General features: G+C 35.1%; 1 protein-coding gene across 1 annotated transcript in view; it reads right to left on the reverse strand.

The window, feature by feature from the left end:
• The window catches only part of ASCC3 (activating signal cointegrator 1 complex subunit 3), a 262,237-nt gene that overhangs the window by 222,853 nt on the left and 16,867 nt on the right, over positions 1-22,517 (reverse strand). The window contains exon 4 of the mRNA XM_008153441.3: positions 11,961-12,520. Within this exon, the coding sequence (XP_008151663.2) occupies positions 11,961-12,520 (560 nt within the window). The remainder of the gene's footprint in view (positions 1-11,960; positions 12,521-22,517) is intronic.

The following is a 22,517-nucleotide window of genomic DNA, read 5'->3' on the forward strand; positions in this document are numbered from 1 at the left end:
AGGTTTTGGCAAATGTATGACTATCACATATATCCATCATTATAGTATCACACAGAATAGATTCACTGCCCTAAAAATCCCTTGTGCTCTACCAATTCATTCCTTTCTCCTTTCTTTCCAACCCGTGGCAACCAATGATCTTTTTTACTGTTTCCATAGTTTTGTCCTTTCCAGAATGCCATACAGCTGGATTTATAAAGTAATGAAGCCTTTTCAGATTGGCTTATTTCACTTAGCAGTATTCACTTACGTTCCCTCTAAGTAACCTGATGCCTCATTTCCTTTTATCACAGAATAATATTCCATTATATGGTTACTAGTGGCTCTGCACACAAATCCATGTGCTAATAGCTCTCCGCCACACAGCAGCTCGCTGCCCCGCCCTCCTGTAGTTCTCCCCAGCTCATAGCTTGCTCCCCCACCCTCCTGTAGCTCTCTGCCACAGGTAGCTCACTGCCCCACCCTCCTGTAGCTCTCCGCCACTTGTAACTCGATGCCCCACCCTCCTGCAGATCAGTCATTACCGTCACAGCGTAACAACCATTTGCATATTACCTCTTTATTATATATGATTCCACCATTTGTTTATTCACACCCCACCCCCCATGGAAAGGTATCTTGACTACTTCCAAGTTTGGGCAATTTATGTATTTATTTTTTTATTTAAATTATGCTCTTTACATATATTATCATACCCATAAAAAATGGAAACAAGTCCTATTCAGAGACATGCTGAAAGCATATTACTAACTTGTATACTTATTTCATTTTTCCTTATTTTTCCAATCTACACTAAAAGAGAAAGATGCAAATTGACTGTACCTTCACGACGCCCACCAGCCAATCAGGAGTATGCAAATTAACCCAACAAAGATGGCAGGTTAATTTGCATACACAGGAGCCAAGTAGCCAGGGGCCAGGTGGGGCGCTTATGTTGTCGCCATGGTGACGACACAGGTGTTCCACGCCGCCCCAGCCTCTCCGGGCCTCTGGGCAGCGTGGGAAGGCGGAAAGGAGGCTCCAGTGTGAAGGCAGAAAGGCGGCTCCAGGCTGAAGCAAAGACGGAAAGGCTGCTCCAGCCGAGTGAAGGCTGTGCCAGCAGCCAGGGGAAGGAAGGCCCATTCTTGCACAAATCTTCGTGCATCGGGCCTCTAGTCTTTCTATAATAATACATATTACTTAATCAGAAAATATTTTATTTTATTTTTAAATAATACAAACCAGTTTCTAATTTACCATTTTTTTCACATTTTGTCTATTAAGTACATAAAGCATCACTAACTTAGTAAACAAAAGTTTTTCACACATTTATCACATTTAGAGTAAACACCAGAAATTATATAAACAAAAAAAATCTCTTATCATGTAGACAAATCAGCTAATAACTAAAGTACAAAGGCCAATGATCAGACAATTTAAACTTAATTTCCTCTATCAAATCTTATTTTTCAAAGGAAAATCCTTGTTTTATCAAACACAATTTAACCGCATGGGAATCATTCTAACATAAAACATCTTCTAAATGAAAAATTACTTTAGTATAATAGGATTAATAATTCTTATTTCATAATAGCAATAAAAGTAAATGTTTTAACTATCTAGTCACTTGAATTAATGAGAAAATTCCTTAGTCTAATATCTAACTGAAACTAAGGAATGGAGATGCAACAAGTGAAGGGTGCTCATTAGAAGACATCATTTTGAACTAAGCTAATTAGGAAAATAGCAGCCTATGAATAAAAATTAAAAATTTGCTTGAGCATCTAAATGGCAATATTTATCAAATGGAGCAAGTGGATGAAATATTATATTCTAAATAAGCTAATTTCTTTGTATATCAAAAGAAAATAAACATTTTTCAGATAAAGAAATACCCATAGCTCCTCATTACACATTTAATATTTGTATGAGAATTATTTATTACAGTTCATGGTAGACTGATAATATACAAGCAGTAATGTTTAGTCTTTTTCCTTATTGGCAAAGACAATAAAAAATACAGCATTTACCATGGGATCTTTCTATTTGGGGGATTTGAAATGCACTAAACTCTACCTACACAGAAATTCCTACACAGAAATTCAATCCTCAAAAATATTATATTACACATCACTCTTTCTGGGTATCAGCTGATGTATAAAATGCATAAGGAACTAAGTTATGAGAACTATTACTCATATAAAACTGAAGACAGGATTAAAAGTACAAAAATAAAGCAAAACATAAGCTTAACAATAATATAAGTAATAATGAATTCCTGGTTTGGTGGTGGTGTTTTTTCCAGAATCATCAAAATACTTGTAAAGGTTGTAGTTATTATTCAAAAGACATAATGGAAAATAGTTAATTTTCCGTTACCTTGAGGAAAGTTAATAGTTTAATTTTAACCCTAAGTAGAAAGAATAGTTGTGTGTGTATTGGTCACTATTGTGAAGTATAATTGGCATATACATTCTATATACTAAATTTATTTATTTTACTATTTTCAAGTTTTAGCTAAACCCTTAAACAGTTTATCACAACAAAAAAATATGATAATCCTATAAGGATAATAAGAGTCATTTGTTTTAAAAACAACAACACTAAAATATATTTTACTTTTAAACATCTTAAAATTTCCTTGAAAACCCCTTTCCTTTTATGTTTAAGATAGGAAGGGATGATGCCTTCTTAAAAAACAAGTATTAGAGATTAAGATGAAGAAGAAAAAATGGCACAAAATTCATGCTTTAATAAACTTCCTCTAGTAAAACAGAAAAAGAAAAAATCTAACCAACACTTCAAACTTCAAAAAAGACAAATATGTCCCTGGACCAGAAATTAAGCAAACCAGGCAAAGCACTGAGATTAAAGTGACAAGCTGGGCTCCAGCTCTAGACAGCAAGGCCAGGTGTTGGGCTCCTGTGTGGTAACTAGATGGAAACTGCTCCCTACAATTGTGAAGCTCCAGCTAGGCTTAGTTGGAAACCAGGGTATGGACATAAGAGCTCCACTGTTCATGAGAAGGAGCTGAAAAGAATGATATTTGGGCCCATGGTTGCATGGGAATCTAAGACAGGGAGAAGAAACAATTTGGTTGAAAAAAAGCCAGAAATCAACTTAAAATTATAAAACTTATGAAGAAATCTTACACTAAAAATGATGGTTGATAAAATCAATAAGGGAACTCAAGTTCCCTCCAGAAAACAGTAATATGAAACGATGTGACAAAATACTATAAAATAAGTAATACTATGAAACTCAAACAAAGCAGTTGCTTCCAGTAAAATAATTTAGGAAATAAAAGAGGGTATATGGAAAAACTATAATTTCTATTAAATGTTTCTATAAACATAAAACTGCTCTAAAAAGTCTATTAATTTTATTATTTACTTTTTGTTGTTGTTAATCCTCACCAAGGATATTTTTCCATTGATTTTTAGAGAGTGGAAGGGAAGAAGAGAGATACAGAGAGAGAAACATCAATGTGAGAGAGACACATTGATTAGTTGCCTACTGCACACGCCCTAACCAGGGCCTGGGATCGAGCCTGCAACCCAGGTACATGCCCTTGACCCAAATTAAACCCGGGACCTTCAGTGAGTGGACCAATGCTCTATCTACTAAGTCAAACCAGCTAGGGCAAGTGTCTATTAATTTTAAAAAGATGGTATACGATTGAAGAAAAAAAGGACAAAGCTATTGTCAATCACAAAAATTCTCTTACTATTGATAAACTTGTGCAAAGTTGAAGGATTATCCATTTGTGTTTTAAACAAATACTATCTAGCAAACTGCCTTATATATAAGTAATAAGCAATAGGGGGTTGCTGTCTGTCAGCATTAATTACTGGGTCAAAAAACACATAGATTTTGGAATATCTCTTTGCAATCTATTTTATTTTTTCAGACACAATTAATGTTCTTGAGGTCACTTTACTGTATATTTTTAGAATATTTCAAATATTATCATGATTATTATTAATAGCATAAGAAAGAAAACAAGTAGTTGTAAACAGATTAAAATGTTAAAGGAGAAACCCATTTCCATTGTGAAAGAAATGCATCTCTTATAACTGGATATAGCTTGAAAGCTATCAGGCTTGTCCCAACCTCTTATGTATCTAAAGGTTGTTAAACGGTCAGATATCTCATTTTAAAAATATACATGCTACATAAAGAAAAGCTAAAACAGGTGGGAGAAAAGTAAAGACCAGAGAAACAAAACCAAAAGCCAATTCTCTGAGTACAAAACAAAGCATTCCTCCAGCAAAAATAAAAAATCCTAGAGAAAAGGCAGATAGAAAGGAGCAACATAAACTAAAAACTAGTTTAATTTTTTAAATAAGAAGACATTATAAATATGTTTACAGCTGCTCTAACCGGTTTGGCTCAGTGGATACAATGTCGGCCTAAGGACTGAAGGGTTCCAGGTTCGATTCCGGTCAAGGGCGTGTACCTTGGTTTCGAGCACATCCCCAGTAGGGAGTGTGCAGGAGGCAGCTGATCAATGTTTCTCTCTCATCAATGTTTCTAACTCTCTATCCCTCTCCCTTCCTCTCTGTAAAAAATCAATAAAATATATTTTAAAAAATAAAAAATAATAAATATCTTTACAGCTAAAACCTCGAGTACTCAGATGAAATGGCTAACTTCACAAAAAAATATAATTGACAAAGTTGATTTAAAAAGAAATATAAAATCTGACTAAATCAGCAACTACTGGAAAATTTGAACTGGTGATCAAAGTCTCCTCCAAAAAGACACCTGGCCCGACAGTTTTCAAAGCACACTAGTATCCAACTTTCATGAAAGAGATAATCCCTTTTTTACCGAAATGTTTGAAAATAGCAAGAGAAAAGGAAAAAGCTCCAGAAGCTTATTATATGAAGCTGGAATAACCGTAGGTATTAAAATAGGATGATTTACAAATTCTCTATTCAGGCTGGGATTCTAAGCATAGTAGGAAGATAGAAAAACTATATAAAGTACCAGTGTCTATCCAAGAAAGCCCCAAGAAAAAAAGGAGACATTCTGATTCTCATAAATTTAACTAAAGACAATAAATGTATTTCCTTTTTAATTATAGGAGGTATGCATGTAGCACTTGTACTATATGTAATAAATGGTATACATTATACACTGCAGTAAGCCTATTCTTACTACATTCAATTTAGGGAATGTCTTCCTTTGAGATAATAAGCAATTTTAGATTTGCATGTAAAATTAAAATGACATACAAATTAAAAACTAAGAATAATGAAGTACAGTCAGAGAAAACATTTAAAACTGAATAACTTTGAAAAGGTTTTGAATTAATAGTCCATGTTGAACTGAGTACTAAAATAAAGCAAAGTATATTATTTATAACATTATAAATTATTCTTAGTTTGGTTTGTGGCATAATAAGTTACTAATATTCACACATTCCAAAATAAAATCTTAAACATAAAAATATGACCATGAAAATGAGGACACCACTTATTTAGCATTTATTTTTCTCTCAAGAAAAATGTGCTAAGCAAATCTGTTTTTGCATTGCCAATAAATTAGATAAATTATATTTTCATAATAATTAATGCTCATTATTTATAGGTACTTAATCTAACACAATAATGTAACAAAGCTAAAATCAAGGTCACTTACAACTTAATTAAAACTATTTGGAATGTGAACATTATTTATGCCCCACATATTATAATTAATTATGTGTATAGTAAGTAAGGTTACAGCTAAATATGACTATATGTATATTTAAAAGCTTACTTTACATTTTCATATACATAACAAATTGACACCTTCCTTGATTCAAAGAAAGAAGATACGGTGATTTTAATTGCCTTAGAGAGCTATCATATGCATGTATGTATGTGTGTATGTGCACATGAAGATGAACAAAATGCATCAAATGCATGCTACAGCAATTTCTAAATCTAATAATCAGACTAACATGTTTACAAAATGATCATTGACACATTATCCTAAATGTTTATCTCAACTACTATTAAAACACAGAAATGTATCCTTTATTTTACTAATATGCTTAATTTTATTTCTTTCTCATATCAATTTATTACAGATCTCTCTCAATATATGCAACCCATGTGTTCCTCCAAATTAGTCATAACAACACTCATTATATGAAATGCAATTTTCTTGCCCATTTCTCTTTTAAATGTATATATGAAAGTTTTAAGAGGAGGAAGCTTAAAAAACAAGATAATGGGCCTGGGTTGGTTAAACTTTTTTAAATTACCTTTTTGTCTCCCAAAATCTAAGAGTACCTGACACACACAATAGAATGAATAAATAAATGAATGAATGCCAAAAGAGAAGACTAAGACAAAATGTATAAATTTGGCAAAATGTCTTACTCTTTGAGCAACCATTCCAATTAAGAGCAAAATATTTTTGGAATCTATTATTGCCACAAATTGGAAATAGCAAGTAATTTTTAATCCTCTTTTTGAGTTTAACTTAACATATTAATAATATATTTACCTTTCCCCCATATCTTAAATAAGTCATCAAAATCCAACTCTCTACAAATTCCAACAAAATAATCAGTCAGCAAATACAACTAAACCTTCAATAAAAGATCTCACTACTGACCCAAAGTACTCCTTATATTTAATAAACTTCGAAAATTAAAAAGGTTTACCAAGCTGAGAGCTGTCCTCCACCTTCTACCCTGAGGTCCTAGTGATAATCCTTGAACCATCCGCCTTACACAAACAGCTCTTCAAATATCATGTCCATTCTCCTATCCCACCATAGCTTTCTCTTGGAAAGTATAACCAAATACATTTTTTTTCAGCTCCTCATCATAAGACATTATTTCCATTTCCTTTACCAACCAACCTGATCACTCTCCTTTAGACCTTCAGCAGGATTCTAGCTCCCTTAAAGTGTGGTTACCAGGTGCAGACTGAAGAGTTGAACCGAATTATCATCACCCATGTATAAGGTTACTTTTTTAATAATAAAATTTTATTATTTGGTAGATATATAACACTACTTACAATAGGTAATACGTATGGAGTAGTTGTACTTACCATCTGTTAGGCACTATTCTAAGAGCTTCAAGAGCTTTATATCATACTAGAGGCCTGGTGCACGAATTCATGCATGGGTAGGGTCCCTCAGCCTGGCCGGCGATTAAGGCCTATCTGGAGGCCAGCCGGCCAGGCCGGGGGGGGGGGGGGGGAAGGGAGGTGGAGCCATGGGAGGTTGATTGGCCGGTCCCTCAATCAGGGCCTATGGGGGGGTCCTACCGGCTCAAGGGAGGGACCACCGGAGGTTGGCCTGCTAGCCCCCCAATTGGGGCCCAGGGAGAGGGACCACAAGAGGTTGGTCGGGTGGGAGGAGAGGGGGAAGGGACCACGGGAGGTTGGCGGGGGAAGGGACCACGGGAGGTTGGCGGGGGAAGGGACCACGGGAGGTTGGCGGGCCAGCATGTGGGGAGGGGCCACAAGATATTGGCTGTGGGAGCGCACTGACCACCAGGGGGCAGCTCCTGCGTTCAGCATCTGCACCCTGGTGGTCAGTGCGCGTCATAGCAACTGGTCGACCAGTTGTTTGGTTTTAACGGTCGCTTAGCTTTTATATATATAGATTACATCATGCCATATATTCACAGCCAACCTATATGATAGCCAATCACTTTTTCATGTTAACAAGTTAGAAAACTGCAGCTTAGAAAAGTGGTTAAACTTTGTTAAATTACCTTTTTGTCTCCCAAGTCAAATGGTTTACAAATAGCAGAGCTCGGATTCATACACGTATCTAACTTCAAAGTCCATGCTTTAACTACTTCAATATGTAGTTCCCATGGCTGACTCACACAGAATTTATTTTTTATATATACAGCTGCTAAACCAGATCTGTCTTTCTGGAATTCCCAGTATTTCTGGTTACAAGTATATGAACTTGTATTTATCTATTTTATCATGTCATATTCAGCCCATCATTTTAACAATTAGAGCAATAATATGGGGGAAAAGCAACATACAGCTAAGATAAATAACAAATATGGCTAGGCTTTCCCCAACGTAAATTATAAAACTTAAGAGACCTGTTAATACCAAGTGCAATACTTAGTCACCTTGACCTTTCCTAAATGTTATGTTCAGCTACAAGTAGAGCAAATAATTCTTGCGTTTTCCTCATAAAATGTTTCATCCCTTATAAAGTACAAATGAATACCCTAAAATTATAGACAACATGGAAGTAACAAAAACCTTGGGAGAAAATGACTATATCCCTATAGAATATGCAATATGGGCATATTCAGATATGTATCCACAAATTAAATAGGGAAAAGATACATATGATCTGAATAATACTCTACCCAAAACCACTGAGATTAAATAGAAAAAAGTTTTTGTTTTTGTTTTTTTTTAATGGGAGGTTCAATCATGTCTTAGGGATTGTCTTTCTAAGCATAACACCAAAGGAAGATTACTAAAAGAAAAGATGGATAGACTTGCCTACTTAAATACTAATACAACTGCCAAAAAAATTTAACCTCATTATAAATTTTTTAGAAATAAAAAATGAACTTCAATGTCATAAAATAAAACTGGCAATTCTCACAAGGTAACAGTTAGTAGCCTAAAACATATTTTAAAAAACTTCACCTCAGTAATGATAAAAATGTAATTAAAACTGAGTTACCATTTTCTCTCTACTAATAGGCAAGCGTTGCTTTTTTAAAGTATGATACGATTGGAATAGACCTAAGTACAGAGATACTCTTATACATCACAGGTATAAATATACACTGGCAGATTCTTTCAGAAAAGTATTTTGTCAGTACTTTTGGATGCAAACTTTCACAGATAGAAATATATTCAAGGGAAAATATGTATGAGCAAATATTTAGCCTAAGAGTCTTTACTGTAAGAAAGCTAGATATAATAAGCCTTCAATAGCAGAGTATTAATTTAATAAACTAATTTATGGTGATAAATGTAATACTCTGCAGCCATTAAAATGTATCTATAATAATAAAAGCGTAATTTGCTAATTAGACCATACAGCCGAACGACCTTCCGGATGTCCTTCCGGACAAAGCTGGGGCTGCAAGGGCCGAGGCAAGCCACCGAGGCTGCAAGGGCCGAGCCCCTTGCACAAATTTCATGCATCAGGCCTCTAGTTACATAATAGAATATTGTCTTAAAAATATGTATATAAGTGACCAAAAAAACATTCTAAATTACATATACTGTATAACCCATTTTTAAAGTATTAATATTTTAAAATATATATACTCCAAAAGATGACTTAGTTCCTTTAAACTGTGTGCTTTAAATATTTTATAATGATATGTTTTTTAAAATTAGAAAAATAAGCAAACTTGTGCTAAAAATAGGTGGTATTATATGGCACAAAAAACTTTGTTTTCCACCACAACACTGAGAAGAGAAAAAAAAAAGAGAGAGAAACAATGATTGGATTATAATAAAACACGATGGCTGACATGGTAGCCATAAACTGAAAAAATTAGAGGAATATGAGAGAAATGTAGCAAAAACACAAAAAGAATGAACATATTGACAAATATGATTCAAAACCTGTAATAGTTGGGTCTTTAAGGTTAAATCTCTAAAAAAAAATCTAGGCATACAAAACTGGGAGAAATAACAAAGAGAGTCCTTTTATCAAATGTATGAAGCAAGGAAATAAAATCAGGACATGTTATTTCCTTGGGGAAGACAAGAGAAGCAGTGCATTCTCACTTTGCTTGCACCTTCTCCTACACAGAATATGAGCTTACAACAGGAAAGAGCATATCATAAACACTGAATGCTACCTATGGTAAGGGGAAAAGTAGTAATGAATAACCTAGCCTCTTCAAATAAGTTCAGATATTCACACCCTGATGCATCATACTCCAAGGTTTAGGAACTGCTCCCAGATTTGACTTCAGAATCCCTGTTATCTATGAGAAACAATGAAGAAAAACAGAAATGCTAGATAAAGGTAACCCCTCCCCCAATTTAAAAAAAGAAAAAGAACAAGATATAAGTAGTAGACTGTGAAAACTACTTAACTTACTTAAATGTAAACTTAACATCAACACAGGGCAATGTAACAGAGCAAAGAACAGAACTCACCAAGTGTCGTGAGAAAATGCAGTGGACCCTTGAACAGCATGGGTTTGAGAACTGTGAGTCTACTTATATACTTTTTTTTTCAATAAATACTGTAAACGTATTTCTTCTTTCTTATGATTTTAACTTTTTTTCTCTAGTTTAGTTTATTATGAGACTACAGTATAGACTAGACATAACATACAAAATATGTATGTGATAATCAACTGTTTATGTTATTGGTAAGGCTTCCAATCAACAGTAAGATATTAGTAGTTAATTGGGGGGGGGTGTCAAAAGTTATAACACAGATTTTGGACTGCATGGGGGAGTCAGCAGGGTTGTAAACCCCTGCATTGTTCAAGTGTCGAACTAATCATAATACTTTTTCCTATGAAATTATTAGGTTAGTTGTTCTTAGATTGGCAAAGCAACTGAAAGTTTGATATCTTTGAAGTCAAGATGGTGAAAAGCATTCTACATGTCAGTACTGTTAGGTCTATGGAGCGCTAGCACTGAACAATTGCATACAAATACAAAGACTAAGAACAAAAAAATATAACTTCCATCATATGCTATAGGATACCTTTTTAAAAAAGAAACTCTTCTTTAAATTAGCACACCTTATTATATGGATATCACCATTTGGATAGTATACTAGACATACAAATATTATGCGTGGGAAAATTCTACAATACTAAACATTCTCTAAGTTTTAAAGTATAATTTTACCAAATGGCAGATTATCTATTCAGACTTAGTGTTTAGTAGGGAAAGGGCTCTTCTAATTATTTGGTGGAATGAATATAGAAAAAGTGGCACATATATCATCCTCATAGCTGAAAGGACACTATTTTAATTGAACCTGGTTGATGTTAGTATCCTCCTTATTGTTCAGCAGTACTAAGACTACCAAGACTACTAGTAAGAATGTATAATACTTGCCCGGCTGGTGTGGCTCAGTGGTTGCGCATCAACCCTTCAAACAAGAGGTTGCTGGTTCAATTCCCAGTCAGGGCACATGCCTGGGTTTTGGGCTCAATCCCCAGTAGGAGGCATGCAGGAGGCAGCGGAAATGATGTTTCTCTCTCATCAATGTTTCTCTATCCCTCTCCCTTCTTCTCTCTCTAAAAATCAATTAAAAAAACATATTTAAAAAAAACAATGTATAACACTTAATAGGAGAACCTTTTCATAAAGCGTTAATGTTAATCATTCTACACAATATTTTAAATACTCTATTCTAAGTACCAAAAACATCACTATACTCTTCTGACCAAACTGCAGTATACACATTAAATCAGTGGTTTTCAAAGTGTAGTCTAAATCTCCAAAATCCTTTCAGGAAGCCATGAGGTCAAAATTATTTTCATAATATAACTAAAATATTATTTGCCTCTTTATTTTTCATCCTTCCATACGTATAAGGTGAGTATAATCTTCCATGGAGTATAAATTAGATTTAGTATTACTTTAAATGATTTTGTAAACAATTATTAAAGCATTTACTATATAAAAATTTGTTTTTAATTTATAACACAATATCAATAGAGTATACAAACAACATAAAGAAAAACTCTATCAGGTCTTCAGTAATTTGTAAAAGTGTAAAGAAATTTTGAGAACAAAAAGTCTGAAAGTCACTATATTAAATTATACTAATTATTCTATATCAAAGTTTCAAAAGATTCTGGAAACATTAATAATGCAAGTAAGTATCAAAAAGTATAGTCTTCCCTCAGATGGCAACCTAATCAAATAATTCCTACTGAAGCACAATATTAAGAAGTACTTTTTTTTTTTTTTGCTTACCACCCATGTTTAAAAAAAGCTATTTCATATAAGATAGTTCACATTAGTGTAAAACTTCAATAACTTCAACTATACCTCATGCTGAAGTTCATCACCACTTTTAACAGAAGCAAGCATATCATATAAAGTACAGCAAAGATCTTCTATTCTTGTTGCTTCAGCCATTTCATTTAAAGTTGCATTTAAGTACTTCTCAACTTCACACCACAAAAAGGAGTCATTTGTTTTCTCCACAGGTTTGACCTCCGGGGTGGAATGCTCCCGGAAATGTTCATTCAGAAACTTCTTGTAATCTAGGCTTATAGTTTTCTGAGGTTCACCATTTATTGGCAGCTCATCAAAGTAGTCCAAATCATGCATGTCAAATGAAAACGTTAAGTTATTACCAAATAAAACTCTATCACCACATTCCTCTTTTGTCATCTGGAAAAGAGCAGCAAGACTGTCTCGATGAAAATGAGAAGTAATCCGACTGGTAGCATTACAAGCTGCAGTGGCAGATGATGATGGAAAGGGACCAAACATCTGTTTGATAGCCTTTGTCTCACTGTGACCAACAGAGTCCTTCAAGTGAAATGTCTTGAAGAGAAATGCAGCCGCATTTTCAATTGCTTCTTTCCCATTTTCCATTCCAACTATTCAAAGATAAAGGAAACAGTATTAGCTCAAGTGAATCATAGGTCAAGTAACCATTTAAAAAAAAACTAATAATATTTTTCTGGCTAAATCCAGCAGTAAAAACATACTGGTAAAAATAAACCAATTTAAGAGCAGAAAAGCTCCTTTTAAGTGCATTCCCAAATTTTCAAAGAACTGTACTAGGTAAGCAAATCATTGTCAGTAATTATTCTATATCTAAACAGAGAAATTAATAACACTTTACCTCTCTTTAAAACTTATTTAAAACCAAATTTTAAAAACTGATTTGATGAGTAATGGTATGATTCATTCTTTATTATGGCCAAGTAATATGCCCTTTTAAAAATCATATTGATGGGCACTTTTCCATTATCTTTTCTATTGAAATAAAGCTGCAATGAACATAGAAATGCATATATCTTTTCAAATTAAGTGTTTAGATTTCTTCAGAGTAAACTAAAACTTCTTTAAGAAAAAAATAAATTCATGTGATTCATGTGAATCAAAATCCTTTGATCAAAACTATCCACAGTTGGCTTAATCATTGTGATTTCAAAATACTTCTAGGAGAGAATAATATTCAGGAAAGAGAGATTTTAACAAAATCTTCCTTAGTAAGGAAATATCACAAGAAAGCGTTTTCCTTTTATCACAAGCTACTGTAAGTCAGAAACGTAATTGGATAAGGTTAACTTTTAAAATGAAATTAATGTGGTTCTCCACTGAGGTTTTAGAAAAATGTTATTCAAAGAAGATTGAGGAATAAATACCTCAACTCAGAAATGTCTGATTATAAACTATTTTTAGTAATTTAGTAATGATTTCTATGAATTTTATTTATTATAAGATGGAAAATGTCAGATTTACATAGCCTTTTAGAGCCACATCTCAGCACTCTATAGTCTGAAAATACTTTTGAGGACGATAATTCTAAGAATGACATAATTATTAGAAAATATTAAAAATGTTTGAAATTAATATTTATTTACTATATCATATGCTAATTTGCTTATATAAATAGAATGAAACAATATTTCCTTAGACCGTGCGTTGGTTCTCAAATAAAATGGCCAGTGTGGCTTGGTTGGTTGAAACATTGTTCCATACACCAAAAGGTAGCAGGTTCGATCCCCAGTTGGGACACCTAAGGGAGAAACAGATCAATGTTTCTCCCACATTGATGTTTCTCTTTCTCTCTCCCTTCCTCTCTTTCTGAAATCCATGCATGTCCTCGGTGAGGATTAAAAAACAACAACACAAAAAAAACAAAAAAAAAAACTAAACAAAACAAAAAACAACTCAAATTGTGCATCAGAATCACCAGGGTTCTTGTTTAAAACCTAGACTGTGGGTCTTCTGTCTCAGAGTTTCAGATTCACACCACCTGAGACGGGGCCTGAGAATGTGCATCTCTAACAAATTCCCACTGGCTTAGAATTTAAAATATGGTAATTATTAAGCCAAATTAAGAAAAAGAAAACACATCTCCATTGTATCTCTTTCTATATCCTGCTAAAATTGTAATCTTAGTTGGATAATGCTTCTTCACAAATGTTAATACCCTTGCCTAATTACTAACTCTCCTGCACAACCTGCTCCACATCTCAGAGTTGGGCTGCTGAGAATGGAGAAGTGTTCACACCACAAAGTAATTTCTCAAAAGTGAATCTCTAAACCACGCTAGTCAGGAGTTCGGAAATTCCAATTTTTGAGAAGCACTAGCAAATATTATTTGTTGCTACTGTTTACGATCTAACAAAGAAACCAAAGTACTGCAATCTGAACACAATTTCTCCGGAGTGCTACTAGTAAAGCACGCGAGATGGGCCCTCCGTGCAGCCCCCGCCCGCCCGCAGTGACACGTGGAATGTCCCAGAACTCCGCCAGCAGGTGATGACGTAATGCCACGCCCCGGCTGCTGCCAGCAGACCTGGATGAGCAGCCAGCCCGGGATAGGTGCAGGGAACTTGGCCCAGTCAGGGCAGTGACAAAGGATCACCCTAATATGGTAGCACAGCCACCTGTGATGCCAGCACTTAGATCCTTTGGTGACTGGAAATAGAATGGGTGCTTGTAAAACAGAAGAAAAAAAAATCTTAATAAATGCAATTAGATGTCTGACTTGTCAAAGTTCTGGCAGGCCCACCTCCCCTCAACAATCAGAAGGGAATTAGAAGCGAAGCCGAAGTGTCTCTGCACTTCTCCATCCGCTGGCTGAACCAGCACCCCTTTGCAGTCACACTGAAAGAACGAGGGGAGGGACGGGGAAGGCTTGGAAAATGAGAGCGGTGCGCTTCTAGAGTAGAAATTTGTAATAGGTAGTCATGTACTTGTGTTCTTACACTATAGCCAAAATTAAACGTGTTGAATTAACTGAGGATCTTGTTTACAAGCAACCTATTTTTTGTTAATTTCCCTTTATATTTTACTAGCGTTCCCGTTGCAGGAAAAATACTGCAATAGGGTTTCCTGCTGCACTCTACCCCGCCCCGCCTGCTCTCCTCCCTTGTCCCCCGCCCCGCCTTCTCTGCCAGCCTGCCCTGCTCTCCTTCCTTCTCCCCCGGCCCCGCCTCCACTCCTCCCTTCTCCACCCCCCGGCTTGCTTGCTTCTCCACAGCTTTGCTCCCTTCTGCAGCTCTTGGCTTCTTTCTATGCTGTCTTGATATGCAAATTAGCCGCCATCTTTGTTGGGGTGATTTGCATACTCGTCCTGATTGGTTGGTGGGCGTGGCTTGGGCGTAGCGAAGGTGCGGTCAATTCGCATATTTGTCTATTATTAGGTAGGATGTAGAATTTAGTAGAAAGTGAATCTTTTAAGTGATTATTCAGCTGAAGCTTTTTTTCAGTTAACATTCACTCCCAATTCAAGAAGTGTTTGTTTCACACCACTGACTGTGCTAGTCTTCCTGAGAAGAATAGGAATTTTAAGTGTAGTTTTATCCTCAAGATAAAACCTCAGTAAAGAAAATAAACTAAATAAGTTTGAATGAAACTTATGACTTCTAAACCTTACTTAAGGAAGCTACTTTCGATATCTAACCACTTGAAAATCTAGTTTTCTATTCATAAAACATTGAACAAGATAGACTGTAAACCAGAAAACTGGCTTTATACACCTAGCACTTTAACTGCAATGCATTTAAAGAGATACACATTAGAAGGTCATGAGAAAACTTTTTACTAATAAATACTTGCCCTGCCCACTTCAGAGTTATATTGAGAGGAAATGAGATGTACTAGTATGTGAAATGTATCGTAAACTAAAGATATAATTGGTAACTGATTACTGTAGCATTATTATAAAAGAAATTTCTAAAATTCCTCAACACACAATTTACTTTTATATTTTCCTTTTATTGCAAAATACTAAGAATTAAAGAGTTGTAAATTGTAACTTTTTAAATAGCTCACTCTAATAGTTGAGAAGTTCCTTATAAGGAATGAGTAGGACATTTTAATCAAGTAAAAATATCCATCAACTGTTTGCATCCTTAATTGCTAAATATACAATTTAGAAGTTTTCAAAAAATGAATTCCTTAACCAGTTAAATTTCCACTGTTCTGCATTATACCATTTTTCAAATAATCACCAAATTATCAAAAAAAACTAATAGAGGTAAGCATTTACAATATGGCTTTTGGGGGAATAAACTGAAAAATTTATGTGATATAAATTTAAAATTGGCTAAGTAATTGGCTAATATAATTTAAAATAATGAGCTCCATTTATTTTTTAGTGTAAGTCTTGTACATCAAAAATCCTCCAGGAAAACCTTGCATTAAATAGGCAAAGTATTCAAGAAATGTTCAATACAGTAATTTGAAGAAACTGCTTAGATGTTAAGATTATTCCTGCACTTTATTAGAAATTACCTACTGCCTTCAGGGCGAGCAAATAATGAAAGGGAAGCAGAGAGAAACATATTTGGTAGAGAAAAAGATTAGTAGTAGTACAAGAGATTAAAGAGAGGCCAAGACAATTCAGTTTTTCAGAGTTAGTCATTTAATTGTACATATATTCATTACAAAATGTGGATACTCATCTTACAGTGTAGACTTTAAGTCGGCATCCAGCTGCTTTGTTACCATTTCTAGTACTATAAAATCCTACATCAAATTACAACTTGACTTTCCAAGCAACCAAAGAGCTAACAAAAAAGTTTTAATTTCATATATAAGCTTCTGTTATTATATTATTGGCATTGCTAAGGAAATAAACTACCTTTGAACAAATCACATAGCTCACTGAGATTTAATTGGCATTAAAAAAAATTTAACAACCAAAGAAAAAGCATTATATAAAAAGATGATACAAAGTATACATGTCAGTGCAGCATCCATTTATAAAATGTATAGTTATAGCCTTGACAGTACCATAAAGAAAATTAATTTCAATCTTTAATTACAAATAGAGGTACAAAAATGCCTCTACTGAGGAATGCAGTGTAAATTTTCTTATGCTAAGGAATCATAATAATTTGTAAATGAAGAATAATATATTAATAAACTAAAGCAAACTATGAAGAGTTGATCTTATTTTCAACACTTGCCATTGCTACAATAGCCATTCAATTTACAGTTGTTTTGTCATATCCCCACATAATCTGAACTGCCTGTTTATACAGCCAATATATTTGCAAAGTCATCTATGATTTTCATTAAGTTATTCAGCTTTTTTGTTTTGTCATTTTTCTTGTGATATAGACATTTATAAACAACTCTGTCCCTGAAACAAACACAATCTAATTCTCTCCCAAGTTCCTTCTTTATGAATTCCTTCCTGACTAACCCAAGAGTTCCTCCCCTTTTTGTACAACATCACCACTAGGCACATCTATCATAGCCACATAGATAAACTATTTGTCTATCAATGGCTACTGGTACATCTAGACTATAATAAAATTATTCAATGACAGCCATTTACCAAGCTGTACTCTAGGCACTTTGTAGTATTGCTTCACATCACACCAAAAATACAAAGAAGTACTATCACCATCCTATATAATGAAGAGGTAATATGCAAATTGACCCTCATGCCCTCACACAAGATGGCCATCCCATTGTGGTCAAAGATGGCCAGCAGGGGAGGGCAGTTGGGGGTACCAGGCCTACAGGGGAGGGCAGTTGGGGGGGACCAGGCCTGCAGGGGAGGGCAGTTGGGGGGGACCAGGCCTGCAGGGGAGGGCAGTTGAGGGCGACCAGGCTGGCAGGGGAGGGCAGTTGAGGGCAATCGGGCCAGCAGGGGAGCAGTTAGGTGTCGATCAGGCTGGCAGGGGAATGGTTATGGGGTGATCAAGCTGGCAGGCAGGTGAGCGGTTGGGAGCCAGCAGTCCCAGATTGTGAGAGGGATGTCCGAGGGGTCCCAGACTGGAGAGGGTGCAGGCTGGGCTGAGGGATACCCCCTCCCCCAGTCCACGAATTTCGTGCACCGGGCCTCTAGTATTATATATTAGAAAACTGGATTAGTGATATTAGCTACTCACTAGTAAATGACAGAACTAAATGTGTACCACGTATATTAACTAATAACTTGAAATTATCCTATGCTATAAGAAAATAATTTTATGAAAATGTAAAGCTGAAAATGAAATAAAGATGGTACAAAAATACAGTTGCAAATATTCTAAACATTAGCTTACTGTATCTATCCATATATCTAAAAATACAGTATAAGTAACTATAGTTTATTACAGGAATGCAAAGGTAATTCAATTGTTAGAAAATCTAGCAACAAAATCTACTCTCAAAAAATTTAAGTAGGAAACATCTAGTGCAGAGATATGATGGCTAGAAGTCGCACAGACATTGTGAGCAAAGTCAACAGACATGAAAGAAAGGCCAAGCCATTAGCAGTCTTGTGCCCAATCAAGGATAGTACATTACATTTGATTATTATATGCTTGTAACCTCCTTTAATCTACAATACCATCATATCATTTTAAATGATATTATATGAAATTCCCTATAAAGCTATTGAGGCAAATATAGATTTCTTAGTGTGAAGGTTTTTAATTACAGATTCAATTTCTTTAACAGTCAAATATTCAGATTTTCTATTTCCTCCTTTGTCTAGTTTAGTCATTTTTGTCATCTTTGTCCTCTGAATCTGTCAAGAGCTCTGCTCATCTTCTCATCCTCCCTTTTCATCTGGCCTCCTCCTCTGGAATAGACAGTCAATTTCAGATAAAAGTGGCCCAAATGCCAGGATCAGATTTTCTAGGTTTATTTATGCTGTCAGATCTTGGCCCCATAATTTTTTATTGCTTCAGAAGTACTATGATGCAGTCAAACTGTTTTCTATTTTACAGTTTTTCTAATTATTCTCAGCAGAGAGCTATTCCAAATTATTTTGTCTGCCAGTTTATGTCAAGTGGAACGTTGAATTTTTTTGTAATCTACAATTTTCAAGATAGTTGTTTTTTACAAATACTAATTAAAAACCTCCTGCTTCACTCTATACACAACAGGCCTTTATTATTTACTAGAAGCCTGGCGCACGAAATTCGTGCACTCGGGGGGTTCGTCAGCCAGGCCTCCTGCACCCTCTCGCAGTCTGGGAACCCTCGGGGGTTGTCTGACTGATGGCTTAGGCCCGCTCCCTGTGGGGAGCGGACCTAAGAGGGCAGTTGGACAACCTTAGCACTGCTAAGGAGGCAAGAGAGGCTCCTGCCACTGCTGCTGTGCTCGCCAGCTGTGAGCCTGGCTTCTGGCTGAGCGGCGCTCCCCCTCTGGGAGCACACTGACCACCAGGGGGCAGCTCCCACTTTGAAGGTCTGCCCCCTGGTCAGTACACATCATAGCGACCGGTCATTCCACCATTCGATTGATTTGCATATTAGCTGTTTATTACATAGGATATGCATACCCTTATTTCCACAGACAGAATTGTCAGATCCTACTAATATCTATATATACCTTCTTCTGCAGTCATCGCTTTATAAAATGCTTTCCATACTCAGTTCAGATTCCTCACTTTTTATAGTAAAATCTTATTTCCTCAATAACTTGAAAAACATAATAGATTCCCAAATTGCCTAAACCACATTCTATAAGTCAGTCATATCCAACCTACCTTTTGATTTGTACTTTTCTTAAAGACAAGACTATTAAAGGTAAAATGCATAAAAACATCAAAGCCCAAATAAAACAGAGGTTATAAACTAGAGAAGGCAAAACAAGTAGGTCTGTGTATAGCAAAATAATATAAATACTTAAAAAAAAACTAGTTCAGTTATGGCTGAGTCCTGTTCTGTATCCAGATCAGAGTAAAATCATTAGATCACCCTGTTCCGGCCTTGAGAGAGAAATTAAATTATAGAGCTGATTAAGGAACTGTCAGGTTCTTCTGCTGACTTCCCACAATTTTTTACCCCCATTCTAGTTTCTATCTATGCTGTGAAAATCTTAAAACTCCTATGATAAAATAGTGGAAAATCAACCTTCTATAATAATTTAAAACTCTAAGTAATAGAGATACATGCCTAGTACATGATGGATTTTACTAACTGCCACTCTCAATCTTAACCTCTTTATTTTCAAAAGTATTTTTACTTGAAGCACATAAAATGTATTAACAAAGTTTCATTGCGCACAGAAGATATGCTAATATGACTATGTTTCTCCTTCAAAATCCACAGAGGAGACAGCTATGTCTACAATGAGTATTTGGATAAACTAAGATTAAGGGCCCAGAATATTATTTCCATCAAGGAAAGGACTGGTGTAAACAATTCTCAAATAATGATAAAGTGCTCTAAAAAAGTATGGAATGGATGATAATCTAATGGAACACTATCTACTAAGACTACAAAGGAATAACAGGACATAAATGAAGCCTAAGCTATTTCTTCAAAGATGAGAAGCATTTCCTCAGAAGAACACAATGGGGAAAGTTACTGTAACACATACATAACAAGGAAGAAAAAACAACCTAAGCACTGTTCAGGAAATTAAAATAGTACACATTGCATATGTTAGGAGTAAAGCTTGCATGTGATAGAATGGCAAAGAGATGAAAAGGTACATTGTTTCAACTCATACAGAAGCTTTTATAATGTCCATTCTAAGGAATTTGGTCTAAAGAGTAAGCTGGGAATAAACATGAGCTTTGCATGCTTTTTACAAAGATCACTCTAGTCACATTGCAGTAGGAGAATAAGGAAATAAGGCTGAGGAAATAGGCTAATAAAGTAGTTCAAACATCAGATGGTAAAAGCTTAAACCAGGGCAATGGTAAATATGTAGAGAAAGTGAATTTAAGAGTAGCTGAAAAGTAGCCGAAGCCAGTTTGGCTCAGTGGATAGAGCATCGGTCTGCGGACTGAAGGGTCCCAGGTTCAATTCCGGTCAAGGGCATGTACATTGGTTGCGGGCACATCCCCGGTAGGGGGTGTGCAGGAGGCAGCTGGTCGATGTTTCTCTCTCATCGATGTTTCTAGCTCTCTATCCCTCTCCCTTCCTCTCTGTGGAAAATCAATAAAATATATTTAAAAAAAAAAAAGATTAGCTGAAAAGTAGACTTGATAGGACTTGACCTCTGACTATAAGCAAAGTAAAGAATCTAGGATTTCCATCATGTTTCTATGTTAAAATTTGGGCCCAGGCCTAAATTCACCACAAATCAACTATGGGATTCACTTAACCTTTATGAGCCCTGTTTCTTCACATACAAAATGAAGGGATTGGACAACATGTTCCCTGATATCCCCACCAGCTTAAATACCTATTACTCTAACTAGTAGATGTACATGTTCTTAAACAAGTACCTCAGATTATTATATCACACTCAATTGAAATATAAATGATTGTTCTTTATTCTCTTGCTCTCTTTTTAATGCAATCACACCAAAAATACATGTGCTGAAAGAGTGATATAAGAGAAATCACGAAGATATATTTACCATGAGACTAATCTTTTCAAAGCTGCCAGTTTTAATTACATTTCCAGTATCAGCAGTATTTTCATATCCTGGCCTTGGACTACAAGGAACGTAAAGAATCTAGGATTTCCGAAAGAGTAGTTGCCTACTAGTCAACTATTAGTTTCACTAAAGCTAAGTTACTCAACTTAAACATAGCATTAAAAAGTATATATAACAGAGCATTTACCTAAGTCCAACCCTAAGATTTCATCTGTCATGAAAATATTCTTCTGAAACATTACATTTCAAAATAATCAATTTCTAAAACATATCAGTCAATAGATTAGTCCCTGAGTATGAATCAGATGTTTCACCAAAAGACAAAACTCCTAGGATTACATTTAATGATTGGTATTTAAAACAATGATTTCTGACTTGTCGGAGACATTTGGGAAGAATCTAAAAGATAATTTTTCTAAATCCTAATTTCTACATCATTTACATAAAGAAATAATTTAGTCACGGAACTAAAAAAGCTCAATATTTTAGTACTGTTTTTGCTAAGTATTCTGAGGCATTTTTATAATGGAACTCCTGAAGAGAAAAAACACTCTACAGTTTTTGAAAAGTATTTTATCAGGCCACCCCCCAGTGGCCCTAACATCTTACAGTGAAGCCCAGAGGGTTAGATCCCAGTCAAGGTGATCCACGTAGACTGGAGACTGCTTTTCCCTACTATTTTCCAATTAACCCAATTGCCTCTATATCCTTAAAATATAAAGTGTAATTCCATGCTAAATTCTATCACAAATTTCTTCAAAATGTGCTCTATTTCACCTAAGGCTTCAGCAAACTCAATTTTTACTAAAGCCCTTGAACTTCAGAAAATCAACTAAATGCAAAAACATACATGACATTCATTTGTACTTTCACAACTTAAAACAATGAGGGTATTAAATTCAATAATATACTATATCACAAACCAATGGTAATTAAATGACATATCAAAGTCAAAATATTTGAATAAATTTAAAGATCTGATGAGCAAAAATAAGAAGCCTTCATCATGTGTATAAAATATACCACAAATACCATCCAAAGCCAGTGTAGGAAAGAAACCTGCCAACCTAGCA

Source organism: Eptesicus fuscus, chromosome 10 (assembly GCF_027574615.1).
Source record: "Eptesicus fuscus isolate TK198812 chromosome 10, DD_ASM_mEF_20220401, whole genome shotgun sequence".
Lineage (NCBI taxonomy): Eukaryota > Metazoa > Chordata > Mammalia > Chiroptera > Vespertilionidae > Eptesicus > Eptesicus fuscus.